Genomic DNA, 25,482 nt, shown 5'->3' with positions numbered 1-25,482 from the left:
AACCAGCTACCGCCTCGGGCACTCCCATTCACCTGAGAGTGCTTGCGAAATTCCCGTTTTCTGCGCGTCGTGCTTACGTTTGTTTGACTGTCATTGTTCGGAACTGTCGGAACGTTGCTGGCACTATCGCCTGCAGTGCCTGTGCCACCAACGTCACGAGGTTTCTTTTGTCGTTCTTCCTTGCCCCTTGCGGCACGAGTTGTTACTCTTATGATGTTCCTGGAGAGAGCATCAGCCACTATATTACTTTTCACTGGGATATGTTCAATCTTTACGATGTCAAACTCTAAAATTCGCCCAATCCATCGAACCTGGCGATTTGTAATCTCGTTCTTCTTCAGCAGGTACGTTAATAGCTGATGATGTGTGAAAATCTATCTTGTGTCCCAGCAAAAAATAACGGTGTCTCTCCAGCAACCATAAGACCGCCAAAGCCTCTCGATTGCAGGTACTATAATCTTTCTCTGCCCTTTTTAAAGCTCGTGATGCAAAACAAACTGGTCTTTCATTACCTTCATCGTCAATCTGGGAGATTACTCTTATCGCCATATCACTTGCGTCTGTAGTCACTAAAAAAAGGGGCGATCGAACCTCGGATAAGCCAAGAGTTCGTCGCTCATTAGGGCATCTTTTAATTTCTGAAAATCTTCTTCCTCTTCCTCACCCCACTGGAAATCAGGTTGCTTCCTTAATTAATGCATCTAACGGTCTCGCTATCAGTCTAAAGTTCCTAATGAAATTCCGATAGTAACCCACGAGTTCGAAGAAGCTGGCTACATCTTTCGCATGTTTTGGTCGCGGAAATTATTTAATTGCTACAACTCTACTTCGGCCTGGAAAACTTACATTTTCTAAATTTGCTTTCATCAGGTTAGATTTAAGCTCCTCTACAGTAGCACCAACTACAATGATATCATCTAAATATACAAAAACTCCAGTGCTAATTATAGAGGCTAAAACGCGTATCATTACTCGAAAAAAATGAGCTGTAACATATTTAACCAGAAGGGAAAGAAATTATATTCACATAGCCGATTATTTGCTATAAAGGCCGTTTTCTCTTTACTTTCATCATCAAGGCAAGTCTGACTTGAGATCCAATGTGGCGAAAAACTTACTCTCCTATACTTTAAGCAAAAGCACTTCGATCGAGGGCAATGGATAGGCATTATCCTTGGTAGTGGCATTAGCTTCTGTATTATTACTTAACTAAAATTATAATTATTTTATTTTATTTTTTTGTTTTTTTTTTTTTTTTATTATGATTATATATATATTTTTTGCTTTACCTAACCCGGGGCATTGACCAGTGATCTTAAATGGACTCGTATCATTAGTACTTGAGAAGAATAGCAATCTGGTTTAACTACGAGAATCTCAAAGAGGTCAACACCCAGGTAAACTGATAATAACAATAAATTCAACATTAAACACTATTGGTGGTGTTCTCTGACAACCACTTTGGCTATTGAGGAGAGGCTCTAGGGAGGGGGCGGGTTTGGTCTCCTACCCTCAAGGTGGAGGACTTGAAAACCGACAATAGAAATGAACAAAATAAAAGAAAATCCATCTACAGTTTCCACAAAACATTAAGCAAGCAATATCAGTGAATTGGTTACTATTCATTGACTCTAATAAGAACAATTCGTAATTAAATTACTTAAACTGCAATCACAGATAAATCACAAAAGGGTTCAGTTACCACAAATCTGATTAAGAAAAAGAAATCGACATATCACTAGTTGATTGTTTACGTTATTCCTGATGAAAACAAAACTTCTCAGACAAATTACTTGAATAACCTTAAAATTCAAATCAAAAGGACATATTCTAATAACACATAACAGACAATAGTAAACTAATCACAAAGCCTTTTGATAATATATATACAAAAAAAAGTTTAAACTACAGTGAATAAAACAAAAATAAAAACTTGTTTCAATGCGAGTTGCCCACATTTTCATACCCATACTGTTTAAATTCTTCACAAAGACCCTCACTGACAATTGTTCACGCTGGTCAGTAATTACTCTCCTCGTCTCCCTTGTGCCAAGGAAGGATCCCAGCTGACCCTCCTTCCTCTCTCCACGTCGCCTTCCCCTTCCTCTTGAGGGGAGGGGACGAGTGTCTTGCTACACTCCCTTGCTGTCGTCAGCCGCCATCCGACGGCTGTCAGCTTCTCTTACTCTACGATCATTCTAACTTCTAACAGCTTGGTCTACGTATACCAGACGAAGCTTACAGCTCACACTCCCCCATCCATTCTGAAGGTGAAACCGTCTCCTCAATGGCTAGAGGGGCTAAGGGAAGGAGGAAAGCGCCCATCTCCTTCCGGCCCATTCCCGCTCTTGAGGGGGGTGTGCTGTCCCGTAGGGGGGTGTCCCCTACTCCGACAGTCTCACTCTGCTACTTTTCGGGGAGGAGAACTGGTATCCCTGACGCTGCCCAACAGGGTTCTCCCTGTTCTCTTGGGCGCATACAGCTGACTCCAGGCACTCATCTTTCCCCTTGGCGGGAAAGAAATTGGGCGGGCATGCATTGCCGTCCGCCATCTTTGATCCGTTTCTTGGCATCGCCGATGGTCTGTGAAAGCACTGCTGATCACTGTGCTGATGATCGCCTCTTTCCGCTTGCTATCGTAACCAGCGTCTGGCTGGTTTGATTTGGGGAGTGCAAATCTTCTCTCCAATAATACGACACTCGTCCTTTCTGTCTTTCCCTCGCTTATACACTGCATACAGTTTTTCTAATTTGTTGGCCGTTTTATGCACAGCACGTGTGTGCGTGTATTCGCCCATTTCACGATGTCTTGCGCTCGGTATTGCAATATCGCACGCCAACTTTATTCGCTATCTACCGCTCGTTACTTTGGCATTAGTTACGTGAAGGCAAGCTCAGTTTTGTGTTACATATCACTTCGACGTCGGCCCTTTTGTGTTATTGTTTCATATGACTGCTCCTCATATTTTCAGATCACAGACACTGAACAATTAGTCACCGAATCCGCGCCTTGCAAGACCCACAGATTGCTATATTTAATGTTAATTAGCGCTTCGTAGTGTACCCCGCACCTGACACCAAAATTATGACCCCGACCTGGGTCGCGTGGGTCTCTTAAGTTACTGTAGGTCATGCAGAAATCAAACGCTCAGTGATTAATTTAATACTGGTCTTATATTCTAATGAATTTACACAAGGGCCCGAGTGAAATTGTACTTAATATCTATAGTACCGGCAAGGTTGAGACCAAATGAGGAAACCGGCAGAGGCAACGAGGGGTAGGACGTCTTTCCCAACTCTTGACCGACGGCTAACTGCCCCTTCAAGGGGATGCCTTGGTTTCCTGTCGTACCCCACAACCCGCCCAATATTTTCCCTCTAGGATCTGATTGGCTCTGCCACCTCTCCTTAGGTCTATTGACCAATGGGTGCCAATGTAGGTGACGCTAACAAACATCGAACTTTTGGGGGGGATGCTTGTGAGAGGTGACGCTTTCCTCTTTATAAGCCCTCTAGAATGGTTTATCACTCCCTTGACTACCTCTCTGTTGTGAGACTCAACGAGTCCGTTAGCAGACGGCCGATAAGCCGCGATGGTGACATGATCTACTAGTAAGAGGGCCGTAAACTCGTGAATTAGTTCATTTACGAACTCACGGCCGTTGTCCGACACTAGTATTCTGGGACACCCGAATCGATTTACCAGGGAATGCAATGCTTTAGCCACTTCCTTTGCCGATTTGTCTATCATTGCGCACACGTGTGAAACGCGTGAATGCATCCACAAATACACAAATATATCTAGGTTGTCCTTGCACTGACGGTAGTGGTCCTACCACATCCATATGCACTCTATCCCACTTCACCGGCACCACAGGCCATAATCGGGCCTTCGGAATCACCGATCTGTGCTTTTTCATCATGTTGCATACATGACAATTACGTACAAATCTAGTTATGTCCCTACGCATGCCAACCCAAAAGAAATGTTCACGGGTTCTTCTAAGAGATCTTTCTATGCCTACATGCCCAGCATAAGGGCTAACATGAATCATGTGAATGGCTCTCTCTACTAAGGCTCGAGGAAGAACGACTTGGGCTCGGACATCTCCGGGCCTTTTTTCATATTTACACAACAAGACGTCTTCCTCAATGAAGAACGCGTCTTTTGACAAATGCACAGAACTCGGGAACTCGTTGCTCTCACCTTTCACACAAGCCTTGATCTGACTAATCCAAGCTTCAGACACCTGACGTTCAACCAATTCTCGCACACTCCAACGACAAAAATCAACCACACTTTCATTCTCCGGGCATTTATTCTGGAATCCCCCGGACGGAGTTCCACCTGCATTTAACCAGCTACCGCCTCGGGCACTCCCATTCATCTGAGAGTGCCTGCGAGATCCCCGTTTTCTGCGCGTCGTGTTTACATTTGTTTGACTGTCATAGTTCGGAACTGTCAAAACGTTGCTGGCACTATTGCCTGCAGTGCCTGTGCCACCATCGTCACGAGGTTTCTTTTGTCGTTCTTCCTTGCGCCTTGCAGCACGAGTTGTTACTCTTATGATGTTCCTGGAGAGAGCATCAGCCACCCTATTACTTTTCCCTGGGATATGTTCAATCTTTACGATGTCAAACTCTAAAATTCACTCGATCCATTGAGCTTGGCGATTTGTAATCTCACTCTTCTTCAGCAGGTATGTTAATGGTTGATGATCTGTGAAAAATGATATTGTTACGATACAATAAAGTTTCATACATACTTACCTGGCAGATATATACTTAGCTATAGACTCCGTCGTCCCCGACAGAAATTCAAATTTCGCGCCACTCGCTACAGGTAGGTCAGGTGATCTACCGCCCTGCCCTGGGTGGCAGGACTAGGAACCATTCCCGTTTTCTATCAGATTTTCTCTCTTCCACCTGTCTCCTGCGGGGAGGCTGGGTGGGCCATTAATCGTATATATCTGCCAGGTAAGTATGTATGAAACTTTATTGTATCATAACAATATCATTTTCATACATTCAACTTCCCTGTCAGATATATACTTAGCTGATTGGCACCCTTTGGTGGAGGGTAAGAGATAGCTAACTACTGAAATAGACAGGTAAACAGCATATGTTGTAGGTATTTATAGACCTTGGTTCCTACCTGATTAGGCGGAAGACTTCGTGGCTACTGCCTAGGAGTCTGCTTCGCCTCAAGAGCCCTAGCGAGATATTGATCTGTGGCCAAGAGTTCTTGTGGGTCTGTCGATGGGGTCTTATCCACTTACTCGGCAGAGCCTAACTGGCATTTGTCAATGGGTGCTAATCCACTAACATGACAACACGCCTTATTTAAGGAGCACACAACTGATCCCGATCACCCGATCCTAACACCTGTGTTAGTTCTAAGATTGTCAAGAGTTATCCCACAAACTCCTCACAAACAACCAATAACTCGAATCACACAGTCAAGACACACACTTTAAAGTACAAAAAAAAAAAAAAATTTGTACCCCTCTATTAGTCAGATACAACTCGAGTTCCTTACTGAGCAAAAGTGACGGCCGCCTGTGCGACATGACACTCCTTCCAGCAGGAAGTCAAGAACATATCCAACAAGAGGGTTACGCACGTATAATAAAATTAAGGATCGGTGCTTGCTCCAATACCCAGGACCGTATCCGATGATACAAACGGACCTAGAGAAAACCATTTCTCGTAAGTTACCCGAACATCTTTCAAGTAATGAGATGCAAAAATTGAATTGCATCTCCAATATGTCGCTTCCAAGATATTCTTTAGAGACATATTTCTTTGGAAAGCAAGAGACGTCATGACTGCTCTAACTTCGTGAGCTTTTACTCTCAAAAGTTTAAAGGAGTCATCTGGGCAGTTATTATGCGCCTCCGTTATAACGCTTCTAACAAAGAAGGCCAAGGCATTTTTTGACTAAAATTCTATCTAGATAGAATTTTAGTGCTCTGACCGGGCAAAGGGACCTTTCTGCCTCTCTACCTACTAGGTTAGTCAGGCCCTTTACTTCGAAGCTCCTGGGCCAGGGCTTTGAAGGATTCTCGTTCTTCGCTAGAAACAGAGTCTGAAACGAACAGATGGCAGAGTCTCCTTTAAACCCTACACGAGACTCTAGGGCGTGCAGTTCACTAATTCTTTTCGCCGTAGCGAGAGACAACAGAAACAAGCACTTTCTTGTAATGTCTCGAAAGGAAGCCAGATGAGGAGGTTCGAATTTTTCCGAAGTCAGGAATCTTAGGACTACGTCCAGATTCCAGCTCGGAGCTCTTGATTCTCTTGACTTTGACGTCTCGAACGACCGAATTAGATCGTGCAGATCCTTATTGTCAGCCAATTCTAGGCCTCTATTCCTGAATACAGCTGAAAGCATACTTCTGTATCCCTTTATGGTTGACACAGAAAGATGAGATTTCTCTTTCAGGAAAAGAAGAAAATCGGCAATTTCGGTCACAGAGGTATTGGAGGAGGACAGCTTCTTCGACCTACACCAACTTCTGAACACCTCCCACTTCGATTGATGTACTCGCATTGTAGAAGATCTGCGGGCTCTAGCGATTGCGCTTGCAGCCTTGCGAGAAAAGCCCCTCGCTCTGACGAGTCTTTCGATAGTCGAAAGGCAGTCACAGGGCAAAGAGCGGGGAGGTTTTGGATTTTGAATACCTCTCGAAGTGGGGTTGTTTGAGCAGATCTGTCCTGTTTGGAAGAGATCTGGGGAAGTCAACCGTCCACTCCATTACCTCTGTGAACCAATCTCGAGCTGGCCAAAATGGGGCTATCAGAGTCATTCTTGTCCCCTTTGAGGCCACAAACTTTCTGAGCACTTCCCCCAGGATCTTGAATGGGGGAAAGGCGTACACATCTAGTCCCGACCAATCTAGGAGAAGGGCGTCTACTGCAAATGCTCTGGGGTCTTCTACCAACGAGCAAAAGGTGCTTATCCTTTTGGAGAGGAACGTGGCGAACAGGTCTATTTGAGGTCTTCCCCAAAGTGACCAGAGGCTCTGACACCCCCCCCCCCCCCCCCCCCCCCCCCCCCCCCCCCCCCCACCCCCCCCCCCCAATTCTGAGTGGAGGGTCCATTCTGTTGGAAGGACCTGGAACCTCCTGCTCAGCCTGTCCGCTCTCATGTTCCTCTCTCCTTGGACAAATCTTGTCAGTAGAATAATGTTCCTTTGATGTGCCCATACTAGAAGGTCTTTCGTTAACTCGTAGAGAAAGAACGAGTGCGTCCCGCCTTGTTTCCGTATGTAAGCCAGAGCGGTGGTGTGTCTGAGTTTATCGGAACTACCGTCTCTAACTATCGGGCTCCGAAGCCCTTTAGAAGCAAGAATGTATGGCTAAGAGCTCCTTGCAGTTGATGTGCCATGACACCTGCTTCTGACCAGGTGCCTGACACTTCTCTTGTTCCCAAGGTTGCACCCCACCCCGTCTCCGACGCGTCGGAATACAATACTTGATTTGGGTTCCGAATTTCCAGGGACACCACTTTAAGTGATCTTTCACTTAAATCGGAAATGTGTCGGTGAGCTGTCCTGTCTTCCAGTTCCAAACCCTTTTTAGGAAGAATTGTAGGGGACGGAGATGAAGTCTTCCTAGAGGAAAGAACTGTTCCAGCGAGGAAAGGGTCCCCAGAAGGCTCAACCATTCCCTCGCTGAACTGCGCTCCTTCCCTAAGAAGCTGGAGACTTTTCCGCAACCTTTTGTGATTCTCTCTTGAGAAGGAAAAACTCGAAAACCCCGAGAATCCATCCGAATCCCCAGATAAACCATGTTCTGGCTGGGGATCATCTGAGATTTCTCGAGGTTTACGATTAATCCTAGTGACCTTATAAGGTCTAGTGTCGTTGTAAGGTCCTCCAAACACTGTCTCTGCGATCTGGCTCTGATGAGCCAGTCGTCTAGGTAGAGGGAGATGTTTATTCCCTTTAGGTGCAGATATCTTGCCACATTCTTCATCAGGCTTGTGAAAACCTGAGGAGCTGTGGACAGGCCGAAACACAAGGCCCTGAACTGATAGATCCTTCCTCCATCACTGAAACGAAGGTACTTCTTCCGACGAAGGATGAATCGGGACGTGGAAATAGGCATCCTGATGATCGAGAGATACCATCCAGTCTCCTTGGCGTAGGGCTGAAAGGACTGATGCAGATGTTTCCATACTAAACTTCTCCTTCTCCACATATCTGTTCAGTGCACTTACATCTAGGACTGGTCTCCATCGCCCCGAAGCCTTCGCGACTAGAAAAAGGCGATTGTAAAACCCCGAGGAGTTGTGATCCAATACTAGTTCGATTGCCCTCTTGTCCCACATTTGTTCCACCATTTGTCGAAGAGTATCCCTCAGTACAGGGTCCTTGTATCTGGCGGACAGTTCCCTCGGTGTTGACGTCAGGGGAGGACTGTCCTTGAAGGGGATGTAATATCCCTTCTTGATGACTGACAGCGACCAGTGTCGGCTCATCCGTGCCAGGCTTCCGCAAATTCCTGTAGCCTGGCACCTACTGGTGTTTGGAGGATCTCGATCTCATTTACCGTTTTTAAAGGGTCGGAAGGAAGCTCTTCCTCATTTTTCCGTAGCTTCCCTTTTGGAGGTTGCTCTAGAAGGAGGGCCTCCTCGAAAGGGCTGTTGCGATGTACGAGCCCCTTTCTTGTCTTCAATGACCACAGGTCTATTCTTCTTAGAAGATTGCATGAGAAGATCCTGATTCGCCCTCTCAGTTAGAGAATGTGAAATATCCTTCACTAACTGAGAAGGGAACAAATGCTCTGATAATGGAGCGAAAAGTAAAGCGGCTCTCTGCGAGGGAGAGACGGCTTTAGTCAAGAATGAACTGAAAACCGCTCTCTTTTTTTTTTAAATCCCCGCTCCAAAGAGAGAGGTGACTTCTCCTGAACCGCTTATCTATGCATGCCAGGATGCTCAGCAAAACTTCTGGGTTTAGGCCTTCTGCTTCATGAGTATTTTTGGCCAAAACCCCAAGGGACCAATCCAGGAAATTGAACACTTCCAAGACGTGGAAAAGCACCTTGAGGAGGTGATCCAATTCAGAAAGGCCCCATGTCGCTCAAGCCGAGTTTAAGGCATGCCTCCTCGACGAGTCTACTAGACTCGAGAAGTCAGATTCCGCCGAAGCAGGAAGAGACAGTACCATGTTCTCTCCAGTCTTCGTACCCAATAGCCTCCTTTCTGCCCGTCAGTCTGGCCGGAGGCATACAAAACACCGTCCTCCCCAGTTCCTTCTTCGATTGTATCCAGGAACCGAGAGACTGGAGGGCCTTCTTCATTGATATGGCCGGTCTCATTTTAAGGAAGGACGACGACTTCAGAGCTTTAGCACTCGAAAAGAGAGAGCGCGGAGAAGGAGGAGCGGCTGGGGTCAGCGAATCTCCATATTCTTCAAGAAGGAGTGCCGTTAGAACTTTATAATTCGATAGTCCTTCTTTACTTAGAGCCTCATCTTCTGACACTTCCTCTAGCTCGAGAGGGTCAGAAGGAGAACGATCCCTTTTATCGCATGTATCTTCCTTCGACCTCACTCTTTCCGAAGGCGAAGGACTTCTCATAGGTGAGGGACTAAGTGACATCGCCTCCCTATGTCTAATCACTGGCGATTCTTGTCTAACTGGCGCCTGGCGCCTATCAGGCTCTTCGCACCTGGCTGGCTCCTCGCACCTGGCTGGCGCCTCGCGCCTAGTTGGCGCCTCGTTCCTGGCTGGCGCCTCGTTCCTGGCTGGCGCCTTGTTCCTGGCTGGTGCCTGGTTGGCGTCTGGCACCTGGAAGGATCCTGGTTGTAATCTGGTGCCTTGCGCCTGGTTGGCTCTTCACGCCCTGCGAAAACTTCTCTCTTGTACAGCGAATCACTTTCAGGTGTTGCCTGGCGGTTGCTTGGCGCCTGGCGCCTGGCTGGCGCTTCTTCCTCTCGCCTGTCCAGTGCTTCGTTCCCAACAGAGATGGCCGCCTGTGCGACATCTTCCCTGGAGGGTTTAATGCGCCTGGCAGGAGATCGGTGTCTAGACCTTTTGATAGGCAGCTTGTTGTCCTTTCTATGAGGAGGCTCTTTGGATAGGACTCCCACCAAAGAAGCTAGCTGCTCCTGTAGATTTAACAGGATCTTCTTGGTCGATGGCTCTCTTTCCTCTTCATAAGGAGGAGAGGGAGATCTGGAAGGTGCTTGAGGTTCCCTTGCAGCAAAGGGAGTCGACTCTTTTCTAGCTCTCTTGATAACCGAGGGCGCTTCTTCTTCTGAAAAGCGCTCGGGGCTAGAATCCAAAGCAGGCTCTTTCCAGTTCCCCTTCAATGGGCGAGAAAGATTCGTGTCCTTCCACCCGGGTTTCGGTGAGGGAGATCCTGAAGAAGAGAAGCACTCACGCAGGACGCTTTTTCTATAGCGGTCCCTGGCAGTCTGAGGCGATACAGAGCCTGCCGAAGGGACACCTGATCGGTGGGGAATCTCCACAACCTCCGTAAGGCTTTCGACTTTCCTTCTCCTCTGTTCCAGGGAGCTTGGAAGAGATCTAGGCCTGGGAGCGTTGCAGAGCCGACCAGACGCCCCCTCCACTACACTGGGGACACTTACATCACTTGAAATATCACCATCACTTTGCTTACCTTCTAAAGCCGCCATTTTTTCTTGCATCCTTTGACGGGAAGCTTTCAGGTCTGCAATTTCCAATGCAGAATCTGTCGGATTTGCAAACTGTGATTGGCCTGATACAGAGGGAGAATATTTCATATTATTATGAGGAGAAGAAGCTACAGAACTAGATAAAGGTTCATTAGATCTAGATCTACTTAGGCTTTTAGAAGCCACTTTCCTCACCTCTGTCTCTCTCTAACTTCTTCAAGTAAGAAGTTAGTCTTCCATTCTTCAGCACTCAACCTTTCACATTCATTACAGGTGTTAGCCAAAGAACATTCAACAACTCTACAACGTCGGCATACAGTGTGAGGATCTACCGAAGCCTTTGGCATCCTCACCTTGCAGCCTTCATTCACACACACTCTCACACCAACACTCGAGTCAGACATTTTTAAGAAAAATCCAAAAGCAAGTCCAAAAACAAGTCCATGATAGTGAATGCCAAAACAACAATCCAAGTACGTCACCAAAAGTCGGCCGAAAGAAGATCAATTGCGTTGAAAAAAGAATTCCAGTCAGGAGGTAGTAACAACAATGTTGACACCACCGGCGACAGAGAAAATCTGATAGAAAACGGGAATGGTTCCTAGTCCTGCCACCCAGGGCAGGGCGGTAGATCACCTGAACTACCTGTAGCGAGTGCTGCAAAATTTGAATTTCTGTCGGGGACGACGGAGTCTATAGCTAAGTATATATCTGACAGGGAAGTTGAATGTATGAAATCTTTATTTTGTGTCCCAGCAAAAAATAACGGTGTCTCTCCAGCAACCATAAGACCGCCAAAGCCTCTCGATCGAAGGTACTATAATTTTTCTCTGCCCCTTTTAATGCGAGTGATGCAAAACAAACTGGTCTTTCATTACCTTCACCGTCAATCTGGGAGATTACTCCTCCTATTGCAATATCACTTGCGTCTGTGGTCACAAAAAAAGGGCAATCGAACCTCGGATAAGCCAAGAGTTTGTCGCTCATTAGGGCATCTTTTAGTTTCTGAAAAGCTTCTTCCTCTTTCTCACCCCATTGGAAATCAGGTTGCTTCCTTAATGCATCTAACGGTCTCGCTATCTGTCCAAAGTTCCTAATGAACTTCCGATAGTAACCCGCGAGTCCGAGGAAGCTGGCTACATCTTTCGCATGTTTTGGTCGTGGGAATTCTTTAATTGCTACAACTTTATCGGCACAAGGCTTAAGGCCTTCAGAAGTTACTAGGTGCCCCAAAAATTCTACTTCGGCCTGGAAAAACTTACATTTTTCCAAATTTATTTTCATCCCATGATGCCTTAATGCTTCCAAAACTTGTATCAGGTTACCTTTATGCTCCTCTACAGTAGCACCAACTACAATGATATCATCTAAATATACAAAAACCCCAAGGCCAATTATAGAAGCTAACACGGACATCATTACTCATGAAAAATGAGCAGGGGCGTTCTTTAATCCAAAGGGAAGGAAACTATATTCATATAGCTGATTATTCGCTATAAATGCCGTTTTCTCTTTACTCTCATTATCAAGGGGTATTTGATGATAGCCAGACTTAAGATCCAATGTGGTGAAAAATTTACTCTCCCTTACTTTAAGCAAAAGTTCCTCGATCGAAGGCAATGGATAGGCGTTGTCCTTGGTAATGGCATTCAATCGTCTATAATCAACACACAGGCTGAGAGAGCCATCTTTTTTCTTAACCAAAACGATCAGAGAAGCCCAGGGAGACTCACTTTCCCGAATTATACCCTGATCCAGCATCTGTTTTATCTTTTCCCCAATTACTTGTTCATGACAGGCAGGTGTTCTGTAAGGCTTACTTCGGATAGGGGATGATCTCCTGTTTCTATTTTAAAAGGTAACTTATCTATTCTCCCTGGAGGCTCTTCTCCTATCGCCATCGTGTCTTGATATTCCCTTACTATTTCTCCTATGCAACTATGATAATTCAAAGGTGTTGCTTTAACAGCTGTTTGCAATAATTTTCTAAGCCGGGTTTCGCAGTGACCTTGACTCTGGGTAGTCAAGGCCGACACTGCGTTATTGGCTTCTACAAGGGAACACACTTCCAAATCACATAGAGACTCGTTACTTAATTCTAATCTACTACTACTCACATTTACAAAAGGGACAGTTGCCTTGCCATCGACGATGGTAGTGACACCAGGCAACATAAAGTCTGCCCACTTTCTATGGGGATTTATATACACCAACGTTCCCTCTTGTAATTTCCTTGCCGGGACGAGGGGAAGGGAGTAGAGATAGGCGGGTGGGATCACCTCCCCCACCTCAGGGCCAGCGGGCACCACTCCCGTATCCCCCGTGGCGGCCAGGGCAATTCGGACAACTTCTTTTGTTTCACCCAGTATGGGGACCCGTTGGTACTGTCCCTCTCCTACTGGCACCGCCACTCTCACCTCTCCTCCCCCTACCCCAAGGAGAAGCACTCAGTGCTCGCTCACGAACCCGATTCCCAGTATAATGGGAACGCCAGATAAGTGGGTGGTAAGGACCACATAGAATTTGTGAGTGAACACTCGTCCACCGAGGGAGATAGCTTGTTGCACTGTTCTCTGCAACACGATGGTATGCCCACTGACACTGTGCAACGTTAGATACCCTTTCGATGCCGAAATGGCGCCCGTCACTAAGTGTTCCTCGATCAAAGATACACATGCCCCACTATCTAATAATGCGTTGTGGTTTTCCGAGTCTATTCCCACTTCTAGAATAGGTACGGCTCCATCTCCACCCTCGTGAGAGGGAGGGGCGGAGGGAGACGGCCGTCCAGCCTCTCCTACAGAAGCACTCACCCCGGGGCCAGTGGGAGCACCACGGGGTGGGGGTAGGTCCCTTCTTACTTGCTGGCTGGAGGTGGCATCGCTCCGACCGGGCCCTCTGTCGTTCCTCTGGTCATAGCTGCCACTAGCCCTTGAAGTGCCGGAGGTGGATGGTTTGTTGGCACTCGCCCTCCTCCCCTTCCACGCGGCCTTCCCGTTCCTCTTATGGGAGGGGGCCCGCGATTTGGTGCGGAGCCGTTTTTTGTACACTGGCTGACCAGGTGATCCTCTGCCCCGCACCCATAACATCCCCACTGACCGAAGGAGGGGCACTGGGCGCGCAAGTGACCCCCTTCTCCCGCACTGCCAGCAGAGCCCCCTGGTCATATCCACGCTCCCCCTTCCCGTTGTTACCCTCTGTCGCTTGGCACCGGGGCCACCTCTGGAGCTGGGTGGGGTGGGTAGAGCGCGCTTTCTGGGTGCGGAAGGTTTGGTGGCGGCGACGATGGGTGGGGGGTAGGACAGCGTCATCCCCTCCGCTTTTTGAGGCACTTCTTTATCCAGCGCTATTTGTGCCTGGGGAATCAACATCTTCAAGGGCTCCATGCGTCCCGACAGGAACGCAGCTATGGAGTTGGGGAGAGTCCTTATCAGCATCTGTCGAAAGAAGTTCTCTCTGTTCTCCTCCGACCGTTCCGTCTCCACTGTCATACTGCCTCGAAATCCAGGTGACAAACTTGGCGATGGTCTCCCCCACCTGGATTTCCGGATAATAGCGCGCCCACATTTCTCTTCTTTCATCTACGTCCAGGGCAAAAGTCCGAAAAAGGAAGCTTTTGTAAGCTTTCCAACTCGTCGCATCACACCTTCGAGACATAATTTCCTGGGCCACGGCCCCGATCATCTTTGCGGTGGCCTGCGCAACCCTCTGAGCATCGGTCCAGCCCACGGTAGCATTTTCCAAGCTTTCAACGAAGGCTTCGATCGACAAGAAGCCCTCCTTGGATCTGGAATTGTCGAACTCGGGAATGGGCAGTATCGGAACAGGAAGTTTCGTCACTACACTGGCAGGCGCTACAACAGCCCGTGCCGGAGGTGGCATTGCAACCTCCGTCTGAGCGGGAACGAGCATTCCATTCCCACTGTTACGGTTTCCCGCAGACGTAGTGCTATTTAGTTCGCTATTGCGGGTTGGAACTTCCGACTCACGTTCGTCCGGTTCCCGCCCCCACGCTGTCTCCATTCCATGAACGCTTTAAAAAGTGCATATTGCTCGTCTATTTCTTGATTTACCTCGCTCCTTACCGGGCTAATTTCTACCGCTCTAGCGTCTCTCACGCTCCCGTCATCGCTGTCAGACATGTGGGCCCCCGTGCTCTGTGTATTATACACCATTGTATACCTCACTGTTTTTCAGTTTCGCGGTTAATTATCAAGTTGGCACAACCACAATGACCCCAGCAGGCTAACGACTGATCAATTAGCGTATTGTACTGTATTACGACACACACTATTGGCACCCTACAGATCGCTATATTTAACGTTAATTAGCGCTTCGCAGCGCACCCCACACCTGATACCAAAATTATGACCCCGACCTGGGTCGCGTGGGTCTCTTAAGTTACTGTGGGTCATGCAGAAATCAAACGCTCGGTGATTAATTTAACACCGGTCTTATATTCTAATGAATTTACACAAGGGCCCGAGTGAAATGAACTTAATATCTACAGTACCGGCGAGGTTTAGACCGAACGAGGAAACCGGCAGAGGCAACGAGGGGTAGGACGTCTTCCCAACTCTTGACCGACGGCTAACTGCCATTTTCAAGGGGACGGCTTGGTTTCCTCTCTCCTCCAATACCCCACAAACCCCCCCCCCGATATATTCCTTCTAGGCCATGATTGGATCTGGCACCTGTCCTTAGGTCTATTGGCCAATAAGTGTCCATGTAAGGGACGCTAATGCCCAACGAACTTTTTGGGGGATGTTGGGGGAGGTGACGCTCTTTTTAATCTGAGAGAGAATGACCGTTAACGACACTCATGGCGTCCCGTGAGACGTTCAGAGGTTCTTGGGGAGTTCTTTATAAGTCCTCTGGAATGGTTTATATGTATGCACCCATCCCATTTATTCATTCAGACAGTTTACGTGTAAAATTTAGAAATATTATTGAAAAGGAATTTGGTTTTTTAAAACTTAATCTTATTCCCATGAATCCACAAAAAATTGGAGGGTTTTTTAATTACAAGGACAAATTACAGGATTTCATGAAGTCCAATATCATATATAAATTTGAATGCCCAAGATGTCTTGGGGTTCTTCATGGAGACTGTTACAAGTCCGTTATTACAGCCATTTGGGATTAAGTTACAGAACTGGGTCCAGAATCTCTAATCCCGAGTTCTCTAATATAAGAATACATGCTAAGAGTTGTAAGGTTACTATCAAAAAGAAACATTTTTCTATAATTGGCACCACAAAGCAAACTACCCATCTAACTACCCTTGAGTCAGTTTATTTAAGAACCTTTCACCTAGTTTAAACTCCAACACCTCGTCATCTCCTCTCTCTCTAGCGTGAGGTTTACGTTGTATGCAGACCTTACCGTTTTTAGTCACAGCTCTTTCCTTCTTTATGAATAGGTAGTCTTCTTCTCATTCCTTATTTTAACGTTCTGGGTATATTTTAATTTTTAAGTTTATTTAATTTTTATTGTAATTTCTAAGTTTATTTTAATGTTGAATTTCAATTGCAGACTGATGATGTGTTGGTGACAACATGAAACTTTTCTCGATAATAAAACGCGTGTACATGACTGTCGTCTGATTGGACACCTCTTCCTCTATATTTATGGTTTTACTGATGTGATGAATATATATAACTATATATATTATATAAAGGTATAAGCCACGAAGGAAAAATAAACAACGGAGTTTTTTTGACTGAACGTCCTTTACTCAGCAGAGTAAAGGACATTCAGTCGAAAGATCTTGCAGAAACTCCATTATTTATATTTCCTTCGTGGTTTATACCTTTATTTATGGATTTATCATGTTCCAAACTTTCATGATTCAGTTATACACACACACACACACACACACACACACACATAAATATATATATATATATATATTATATATATATATATATATATATATATATATATATATTATATATATATTATATATATATATATATATATATATATATATTATATATATATATATATATATATATATAGTATATATATATATATATATATATATATATGCACATATATATACATATACATACATATATATATATATATATATATATATATATATATATATATATTATATATATATAGTATATATATATATATATATATATATATATATATATATATATATGTGTGTGTGGTGTGTGTGTGTGTGTGTGTGTGTAGTTATAAAAAATGTGCAAAATAACAATTTGTTGAAAATTGTATTTTTCCTAACTATACAAACCTGAGGTCCTTTAACAATAGGAATATACTTTCGGCGTAGCTGGAATTACGGCTGTTGAATATTGAACAAGGTGGTTAGGCAGTAACTACCGTGCTAGCCTGCCCGGATGTAAACACTCCACTTTGCCTTTCGGCCCTGGTTCAGATTGAGGGGTGGCATAAGGTGGGCATATTTGTTAAAGGACCTCAGGTTTGTATAGTTAGGAAAAATACAATTTTCGACAAATTGATATCTGTTCCGATACGTAATACAAACCTTTCGGTCCTTTAACAATAGGAAGACTCACTGATTGGTGGGAGGAATCTGAGTGAGCCTCTAGAACTGACTGGAGTTCTGCGCACCTAGGCTACTCCTGGTCGTAAGAGTGAGGAGGAGTGCCCTGCTGCCTCTGACAACTTGATCAGAGTATAGGAGCTGCGTGATCAAGAGTCAGACTTCTGGGCCTTTTAAAAATGAGTGAGGGATTGTGACTCATCCAAAAAAGGGCTGTGAAGAATATTGGCGTCGGAGACATTAATGCAAAGTTCTGGGAAGGCTTTGCATTATTGTCAGTCTCCTTCCTCCCCTTGCTAGAGGAAGGAGCGGGATTGCTTCTATGATTCTGATAAGAAACATAAAAAGGATGCTTATCTATAGGCTTACCGCATCAATCGTCTGACCAGCCAGTGTGAGTTCGAGTCCTATCCTCAACCCGAAGGAGAGGAATGGAGACGAGGCGTGGAAGGGGGAGAGCCAGTCACTCTCGCATCCTTTTTACCTCTACAACTGCACACCATGGACGAGATGCAACTTGTCATGTCAAGGAGTTGGGTAAGCAAACACATCTTGCAAGCATCCACCACTGGTCCAGGGAAATGAGGTTCCAAGGACCTGTGGGCAGTCCCGGAGGGAAAGAAGGATATGGTCGCGATGACCTATCCATCTTCCTGTCCGACATATTCTACGGAGTGATGTCCAGTACCCACACTGGTCTATCCGTCTGCAGCGAAGTGTCTCGCGGTCTTGTATCCCACTGCAGCGAAGTCTCTCACGGTCTCGTACCCCACTGCGGCGAAGTCTCTTCGTATCCACGGTGGATAGGACACCGACACTCCATGGTGAGTGTCGATGGTTATGGGTACCGGAACACGCTAGTAGGACGAAGTAATGATTGATCTGGTACAACTGATACTAAGTCCACAGCGTAGCTCGTGACGGTCTTGGACACTTCGATAGCTGCCGACTGACTGCGTTCGGTTGTGTGAGGCAAGCTGTCCAAGCACCCGAGGCGTAGTCATGTGACCCTCGCCTTTTGAAGGGTTATGCCCGAGAGACCATACAAATCGTCTATCTGTTGCCACCGATGCCAGAAGGCGAGATGATGATTCTCTCAAGGCATGTGCCCAACAGGCGAAAGTCAATTGCCTTCTAGAGACCGAGGTCCCTGATGGCAAGACAGAAGTTCTCATAGTAGTTGAATCTCAGCTAAGGAGAAACAACACTGTGCTGTTGAAGACGAAGGTGGTAGGTGAATGCAGACCTACATCTTCACAGCTGAATCGAGAGAAGTAACTCAAGATTCTGAACTTAGAAAGTCCCGCTGATGACACCAACCCGCGAAGACTGCTTAATCCCTGTGATTTACAAAGGACTGAAAACGCTAAACCGCTACTTCATTGCTGTTTGGTGAGAAGTCGGAGTTGCAATGAAAGCAGAGCGCTTTTCAGTTATGAAAAACACAGGGATGTACTGCCTGAAGAACCGCTTCTCATGGGCTGAATCATCATCATCTTCCCAGGTTATCCAGGGAGGACATCTATATACTTGGAAGTAGAACTAGCAGGGCGGGGAACAGGCGATGTCTTCTGTTATACATCTACAATTCAGGGTGAACAATAAACAATTGCACACCTACGAATATGGGATATATTTAGAAGACAAACTCAGATGTCTGAAGAAATAATTCTGCATTACCGCAGCGGCAGGTGCGATGCAGCGGGAGACTAGGCTATAGACTTCTGTTACTGTGCGGTAAACAGAAAGATGATAGTGAGTCTATTGAGATATCTCTCTGAAAATTCTTGCAATGTCCAAGGCGATTCAGTAGAGATGGTCATTCACGTATGCAAGAATTCCAGCCAACCAGAGACCTAAGTCTGTAATTGCCAGGCAGAGATTCGGTTCAGTAGTCAATTATTGTAGAGGAGAGACACAATCCAACCGTGCTATCTCGGAAAGTCAGCTGGTACTGGGCTGCGGCAGGCAGCCCAATACACCGCTAGCTCTCGCTCACTCGTCATCCTGAGTTGCCAGGTAATCCATTCGGCTAGAAGCATCGAGCGCAAAAAAATATGCTCGAGCATTTGCATTTAATCGAAACGGATTTTGGTGAATGCAAACGCCGAGGTGGTGTTGTAACAATACCATAAGTATCTCAAAATCGAAACTGGTAACTCCTGGGAGGTTTGCAGGGCAGTCCCGAGTTGCAGTTCAATTAAGAAGATACTATTCGTCTCGATCAAAACCTGTAGAGTTAACTACAGTGTGTGCCTACACCTCGGACAATTCAACTGATAACAGAAGCATGTCGCGAGGGCAATATACATAGTATATTTGTAGGTTCCTGTACATAGACCTCCATCCTAAATTCTCTTCCAATCAAGGAACAAGAGTGAAGGAGAAGTTTTCCCTGAAGGAAGACTTCTATGGTGATAACAGGATACCGAAGACGATAGTTCAAGCCAAACTGGATGTTCCCACCCATTCTTCTCTATCCCGGGGTTGGCCGCCTACCGAGGCGACGGACCGTCAGGTCCATCCAGGCTGAGCCCTTCCCGAGATATTCTTCCTTCAGCAGCAGTGCTTCTCTCGAATGCTAGAAATTCCAGGAATTCGGGCATTTGGCAAGATTCCTGATTACTATCGTAGTAACAATTATCAGAGATTCTTGTCTCACCCACTCTGGACTGTGGTTTCGCCCAAGTGTTTGCAGATCGTAGAAGACCAAAACACTCGGAGAGTGCTAGAAATTCCAAAGAACTCTAAGCACTCGACAAAACCCCCACCGAATTCGTCAGACGATCATCGGGTGGTGGTCCTCCCGATTCCCGTAGAAATTGAGGATGGGGCAAGATCCTTCCTCAATGACGGGGGACTTACATCCGGTAGGACCAGAAGGTCCCCCCAGGAACGCAGTCCCCAACGTGGAATCCTACAGAGAACGCTCTGCAGGATCCCTCTCCTTCTCTTTGCAGCCATAGGGAGGGAGGGAATGGGGGAGGAAGATTGGATACTCGCTCGCCTTCCCAGCGGAACTAGCAGTCGGAGAAGCGAGTACGAGCAGCCATCACTGTGCGGTGATGGCCGCTCAGAGTCTAGGAAAACGTTACTGTCAGGAGAAAACGTTTTCCCGAGGAGGGTTACGAACTTGTACTGTAAGCTAAATGTCTGCCGCCACCGTTACCGTCATCTGGGTGGGGCTGAGCAAGCACCTGACAGGAGAGACCCGATACTGTCCTCCGACGCGTCCCAGTCCTCGTCGAGGTCGAAACCTCTCAAGAGGACCGAAGGGGGAGCCCACCCTGGTCTCTGAGTGCGTGGTCCAGACAGACGGTCACGTGAACAGCGGTGATGGTCCCTCCGAGAGTCTGGGAAGCGTCATTCATCCTCGCCAGCCCCCCACGATCTCCTCCAACCACTTGAGCGAGGATCTGTTGGTCCCAAGACCGAACCAGGCTCGTGGCCGGACCGTAAGAAGTGCATTCCTCATGGTCACTCCTGTTCGCCTCGTTCCTCCCGGTGTAGCCTGAGGAGGTTGAAGGGACAGGTGAGGGAGACCTGATGCTCCTACCCTGCCTACTAGCAGAACCAGTAGGCTGGGAGGACTGCAGGCGATCACCAACCCACGGTGGCGATCGAGCTGCAGGTCTGGACTAGCGGCTTCTTGCGAAGAAACGCTGGACCAAGGAATGGAGCGTCGGTCTCTTATGTCAGGGAAGCTGTTACGAGAGCTCCTCCCCTGCCTACCAGCAGAACCAGTAGGCTGGGAGGACTGTAGGCGATCATCAACCACAGTGACGATCGAGCTGCCGGTCTGGACCAGCGGTCTTCTTGCAGAGAAATGCTGGACCAAGAACAGAGCATCAGTCTCTTGAGGAGAGCTGCTGGCGATCGGGCTGCACTGGTCGAGCGGCTAGACCAAGAGCAGTGGCAACAGTCCCGAGCGTCAGAAGAGCTGCTGCTGGTTCCCCTATCTGTCCGGTCCCAAAGGGAGCAGCAGTCAGGGGACCGGCAGAGTCCGCTATCACGGTGGGAGTGCGAGGAGAGCGCCCCTCGCCAACCTGCGTTGGCGATCGATCTGCAGGCCTGGTCAAGCGGCTGGACTGAGAACCACGGCGACAGTCCCGAGCGTCAGAAGAGCTGCTGCTGGTCCCCCTCTCCGCCCAGTCTCAGTGGGAGCGGCGGTCAGGGGACCAGAAGAGTCCACTGTCGCGGGGTGAGCGAGGCCTGTCCTCATGGCGCGTCACCTCGGCTGGTCCAGGGGACTGCTTCCTCGCCTCAGCCCGCGGCTAGTCTGGGACCGTCGCGTCAACCCTGGGTACTGGCAACTCGCCACGAGAGCGATTGCTGGCCTGGTGGGAGTCACCTGGGCGACTCCCACCAGTCTTCCGCTCTGTGCCTGGATCCTGGCGCCGAGCGAACTCAGTTGCCTGGGTCTTGGCTGCACAGTCACCCGCAGGTGACCGTACACTCGGTACCTCTCGCGAACGAGAGGCCGAGATGGTACCTGGCATAGGGGCGGAACCTCTGGCGCCAGGAGAGGAGGTACCGGTGTTAGCCAGTACCCCTCCGGTCCCCGTCATCATCTTCCTTGCAGAAGGAGAGACGGGCCCCGTTCCCAAAGGAACAGGAGGACCAGCGAAAGCCCCAACTGTCCCATCGGAGTGGGACAGACCCTTAGAGGTCTTCTTTGGCTGGGGGGCCTCAGAAGTCGAAGGGGAAGAGGCGGCAGAAGACGACGGCGACACCTTCCTCTTCTTCCTAGACTTCCTCTTTGCCAGTTCCTCAGGACAACCAACAGGTCCTCCATTCAGGACGGAGTTGGGGCAGTTGCCGAAGCAACATGGCCCAATTGCACCTGTCCGGAGGGACCTGCGGGAGTAGCAGTGGAGAGAATGCTTCCTCGAGGAGGGCTACGAACTCCTACCTGGCAGGTGAAGCGTCTGCCATCCCTGAGACTGGTAGGTCGAGCGAACGCGACCGTCGTCTGGGTGGGGCTGTCTCTAAAAGAAAAGGATTAATTAAAAGAGGGCTGGATGGCCTGCCTTCACCGGTCTCTGTGTGCACGGACCCACGGGAACGTCACGTCAACCCTGGGCACCGGACGATTGCTGCGAGAGCAATCGCCGGTCTGGCGGGAGTCACCCGAGCGACTCCTGCCAACTTCCGCTCTGTGCCTGGGCCCTGACACGGGGAGCGAACTCCACAGTCTGGACCCTGGCTGCACGGTCACTCGTAGGTGACTGTACACTCGGTAATGCTCGCAAGCAGGCGGCCGAGACGGTTTCCGGTCCGGAGGTGGAACCTTCAGAACCGGGAGAGGAGATACCAGCGGTGGCCGGTATCTCCATGGTCCCCGTCTGCTTCCTCCCCAAGGAAGGAGAGACGGGCCCCGTTCCCGAAGGAACAGGAGGACCAGCAGAAGACCCACCTGTCTCACCGGAGCGAGACAGACCCTTAGAAGTCCCGTGACGAGACTTCTTAGGGGGGGAGACCACCTTCTCTTACGGCAAAGCCTAAAAGTTGAAGGGGGGGAGGCATGAAGATATGAAGATCTCGAAGAGGAGGATGACGACACTTGGCGAGCTCTCTTCCTCTTCGGTTTCTCCTTCTGCCAGACTTCTACCATCAGGAGTAGATAACTTCACAGGGCAGTGCGACAGCTTCGTCCAGTGACATAACTCCCGGGTAGTAGTGGTAATCAAAATGATTACCGGCAGGGGATCAGTACACACACTTGAGGATCAGTACGCAATATGCTACGAGTCTTAGGTACCATTCCAAGGTTAGCATAACCAACACGAAGAGCATCTAACCAATACTGCTGCAAACACAATCACCACTAGTCTTTAAAATAAGGAAAAAAATATTAAAAGTAATGAGGATACTCCTCACACATCCAAGGGTGCCACCCTCCGAAGTGAGAGGAGATCCCCAAACATCAGCACCGCACGCCCATCCTTCTACCTTCTTTCGATAGTAAGTGAAAGGAAGGAGAAGAGAAATTACCATAACAAAACACGGACAAACCTTGGAAGTTCCCTTGGTAATTCCCAAGCGTAAGTGTAATTTCCGGATGAGTACATGTCTCATCCTCATGATAAATACATATCTCGTCCTCATGCAGGTCTAAGCCAGTGTTAAAGGCCGAAAGAATGTAAATATGTTGGCATGCCTTAGCCGCCGGCTCTTAACACAAGTAGAGGGGCGGTTACAAAGGCTATCACAAAAAGTGGGTTTGTATATTAATTGAAAAACCAAGGACAAACCTTTGTTTAGTATTAATATCAAACACCGTATATGCATAATTATTCAAATACAAAAAATAAACCAAAAGGATCCCACCGGGAAAAAAGATTAACGACCAGTCACCCAGAGCTCACAAACATGTCTTCCTCGGAAGACAGCCGAAGTAAAGTGGACTGTTTACATCCGGGCAGGCTAGCCTGCCCCACGGTAGTTACTGCCTAACCACCTTGTTCAAGATTCGACGGCTGTAATTCTAGCTATGCCGAAAGCATATTCCTATTGTTAAAGGACCAAAAGGTTTGTTTTACGTATCAGAACAAATCCAAAATTGTCTTGACTGTTGGGACCCCTCCAACAAAAAATCCTGGAAGTAAGATGGAAGAGATTATGAAAGAAGGTATAGTAAAAGGAATTGAAGAAGTTGCAACTAGGGGAGGAAGGGATGCCCCAAGGAACCATAAGTAATGTTTATGGTGAACTGCACGAGGTGAACTGAGGCACTGCTCCCTGGGGGTCTGGTCTTCTTGATGGCTAAGCATTTGCTGATTGAATACACCAGTTCCTATGAACTGGGAGAGCACTTCCTTTTAGCCAGTATGGACACACATGCTAATTATCATTTGGCCAATTCTTTTGATATTAAAATTTTATTATTTTTTATTTTTCATACAAATTTAGTCAGGGGCTTAGTTCAGTACTTTTGTATTCTTGATTCATTGATCAAATTTTCATTCCTAAGCAACTTTTTACTTTATGTAATATTTAGCACTGAAGATGCTTCACCAACATCGTGAGAAAAATATATGCTTAAGTAGAATTCTTACAAGACATTTTCAGGTAGGAGGATAACTATTAGATAAAAATGCTTACAAATATCTTATGTGCAGTATAGGTTCAAATAAAAATTTTGTAGTAATATAGTTTAATAATATTAGTTAACAGTTTATATAATACATATACGTACTTAAATGAAAATAAAAAATTAAAAACTCTTACTGGCATTATAGAATATGAATTGGAGTACAATACAATATATCCATGAGATTTCCATATTTATTAAATTCATTATCCCTTTGAATAACAAAATTATTATTCTGCAAAGTGCAAAACTGCAATAAATATTTGAAGATTTACCTGTGGTAATTACAGGTACATTAAAACTCAGTAGTAAACATACTCATTGCAACAGGACCACAGAGATTATGAAGGGTAGCATACTCCTGAATGTCAAAGTTTCGCCGCTGACTGATTTCCTCACTTGGACTTCCTCCTTGCTCCTCATACAAGAAGATGAAATACCGATGTACACCAGTGTTTTTGGGAGGAGTAGGCTTTCCATAAGCTGAAAATGTTTAACCATTTAGCTTCAATCATCTTTGTTATCTCTATCTCTTGCCTGGATTAACATTAATTACTCGGTGAATGGGGCAATGTAAACTTTTTATACAGCACATATGAAATCTGCCACTGCTAAACTTATCCTAGTAAAATGAGAAATGTTAATAACACTGTTGGTGATCTTAAAAAAATCAATAACACTGATACATATCCATCTGGAGTTGAGCAACACATGCCCTTTGGTAATAACTCCCCAAATACTAAATAATTATGAAACGAGCAAGCTTTATAATATAGTAAAATTAAAAACATCCCCTACTATAAACAATACATAATCAGAAGGAACAAATTAGATAAAATAGCAACTTAGTCATATTTATCACACAATTACATCAGCATTCCCTAGTTACAAAACGCACAAGCAACTAATGAATATACAGACAGATACACACACAAATTTTTCATTTAGGATTGGTTTCTGCTTTAGAAATGGCCCGAGCAAGGAAGGAAAATATCAACTATGTATTCTTGTATTTGATCTCAAGTCATATCAGTGCTGGATTAACTATTTGAATATGCAACTGCAATCATGTGTACGATAATCATTTATGTAATTGGAATCATATTTAGTACTACAGTAGTACCTCGAGATACGAAATTAATCCGTTCCGAGGCGCCCTTCGTATCATGAGGTTTTCGTATCTTGGACCACATTTTACA

At 46.6% G+C, this 25,482-nt stretch overlaps 2 protein-coding genes across 2 annotated transcripts in view; one reads left to right on the top strand and one right to left on the bottom strand.

The window, feature by feature from the left end:
* The window catches only part of LOC135215359 (uncharacterized), a 519,194-nt gene that overhangs the window by 311,198 nt on the left and 182,514 nt on the right, over positions 1 to 25,482 (top strand). The window lies entirely within an intron of this gene.
* Positions 24,330 to 25,482, bottom strand: part of LOC135215358 (protein D2-like) — a 340,036-nt gene continuing 338,883 nt past the window's right edge. Inside the window, exon 6 of the mRNA XM_064249918.1 lies at positions 24,330 to 24,766. Within this exon, the coding sequence (XP_064105988.1) occupies positions 24,579 to 24,766 (188 nt within the window). The 3' untranslated portion in view covers positions 24,330 to 24,578. The remainder of the gene's footprint in view (positions 24,767 to 25,482) is intronic.

This window comes from Macrobrachium nipponense, chromosome 5 (assembly GCF_015104395.2).
Source record: "Macrobrachium nipponense isolate FS-2020 chromosome 5, ASM1510439v2, whole genome shotgun sequence".
In the NCBI taxonomy this organism is placed as follows: domain Eukaryota; kingdom Metazoa; phylum Arthropoda; class Malacostraca; order Decapoda; family Palaemonidae; genus Macrobrachium; species Macrobrachium nipponense.
This window is presented reverse-complemented; position numbering and strand designations above follow the sequence as displayed.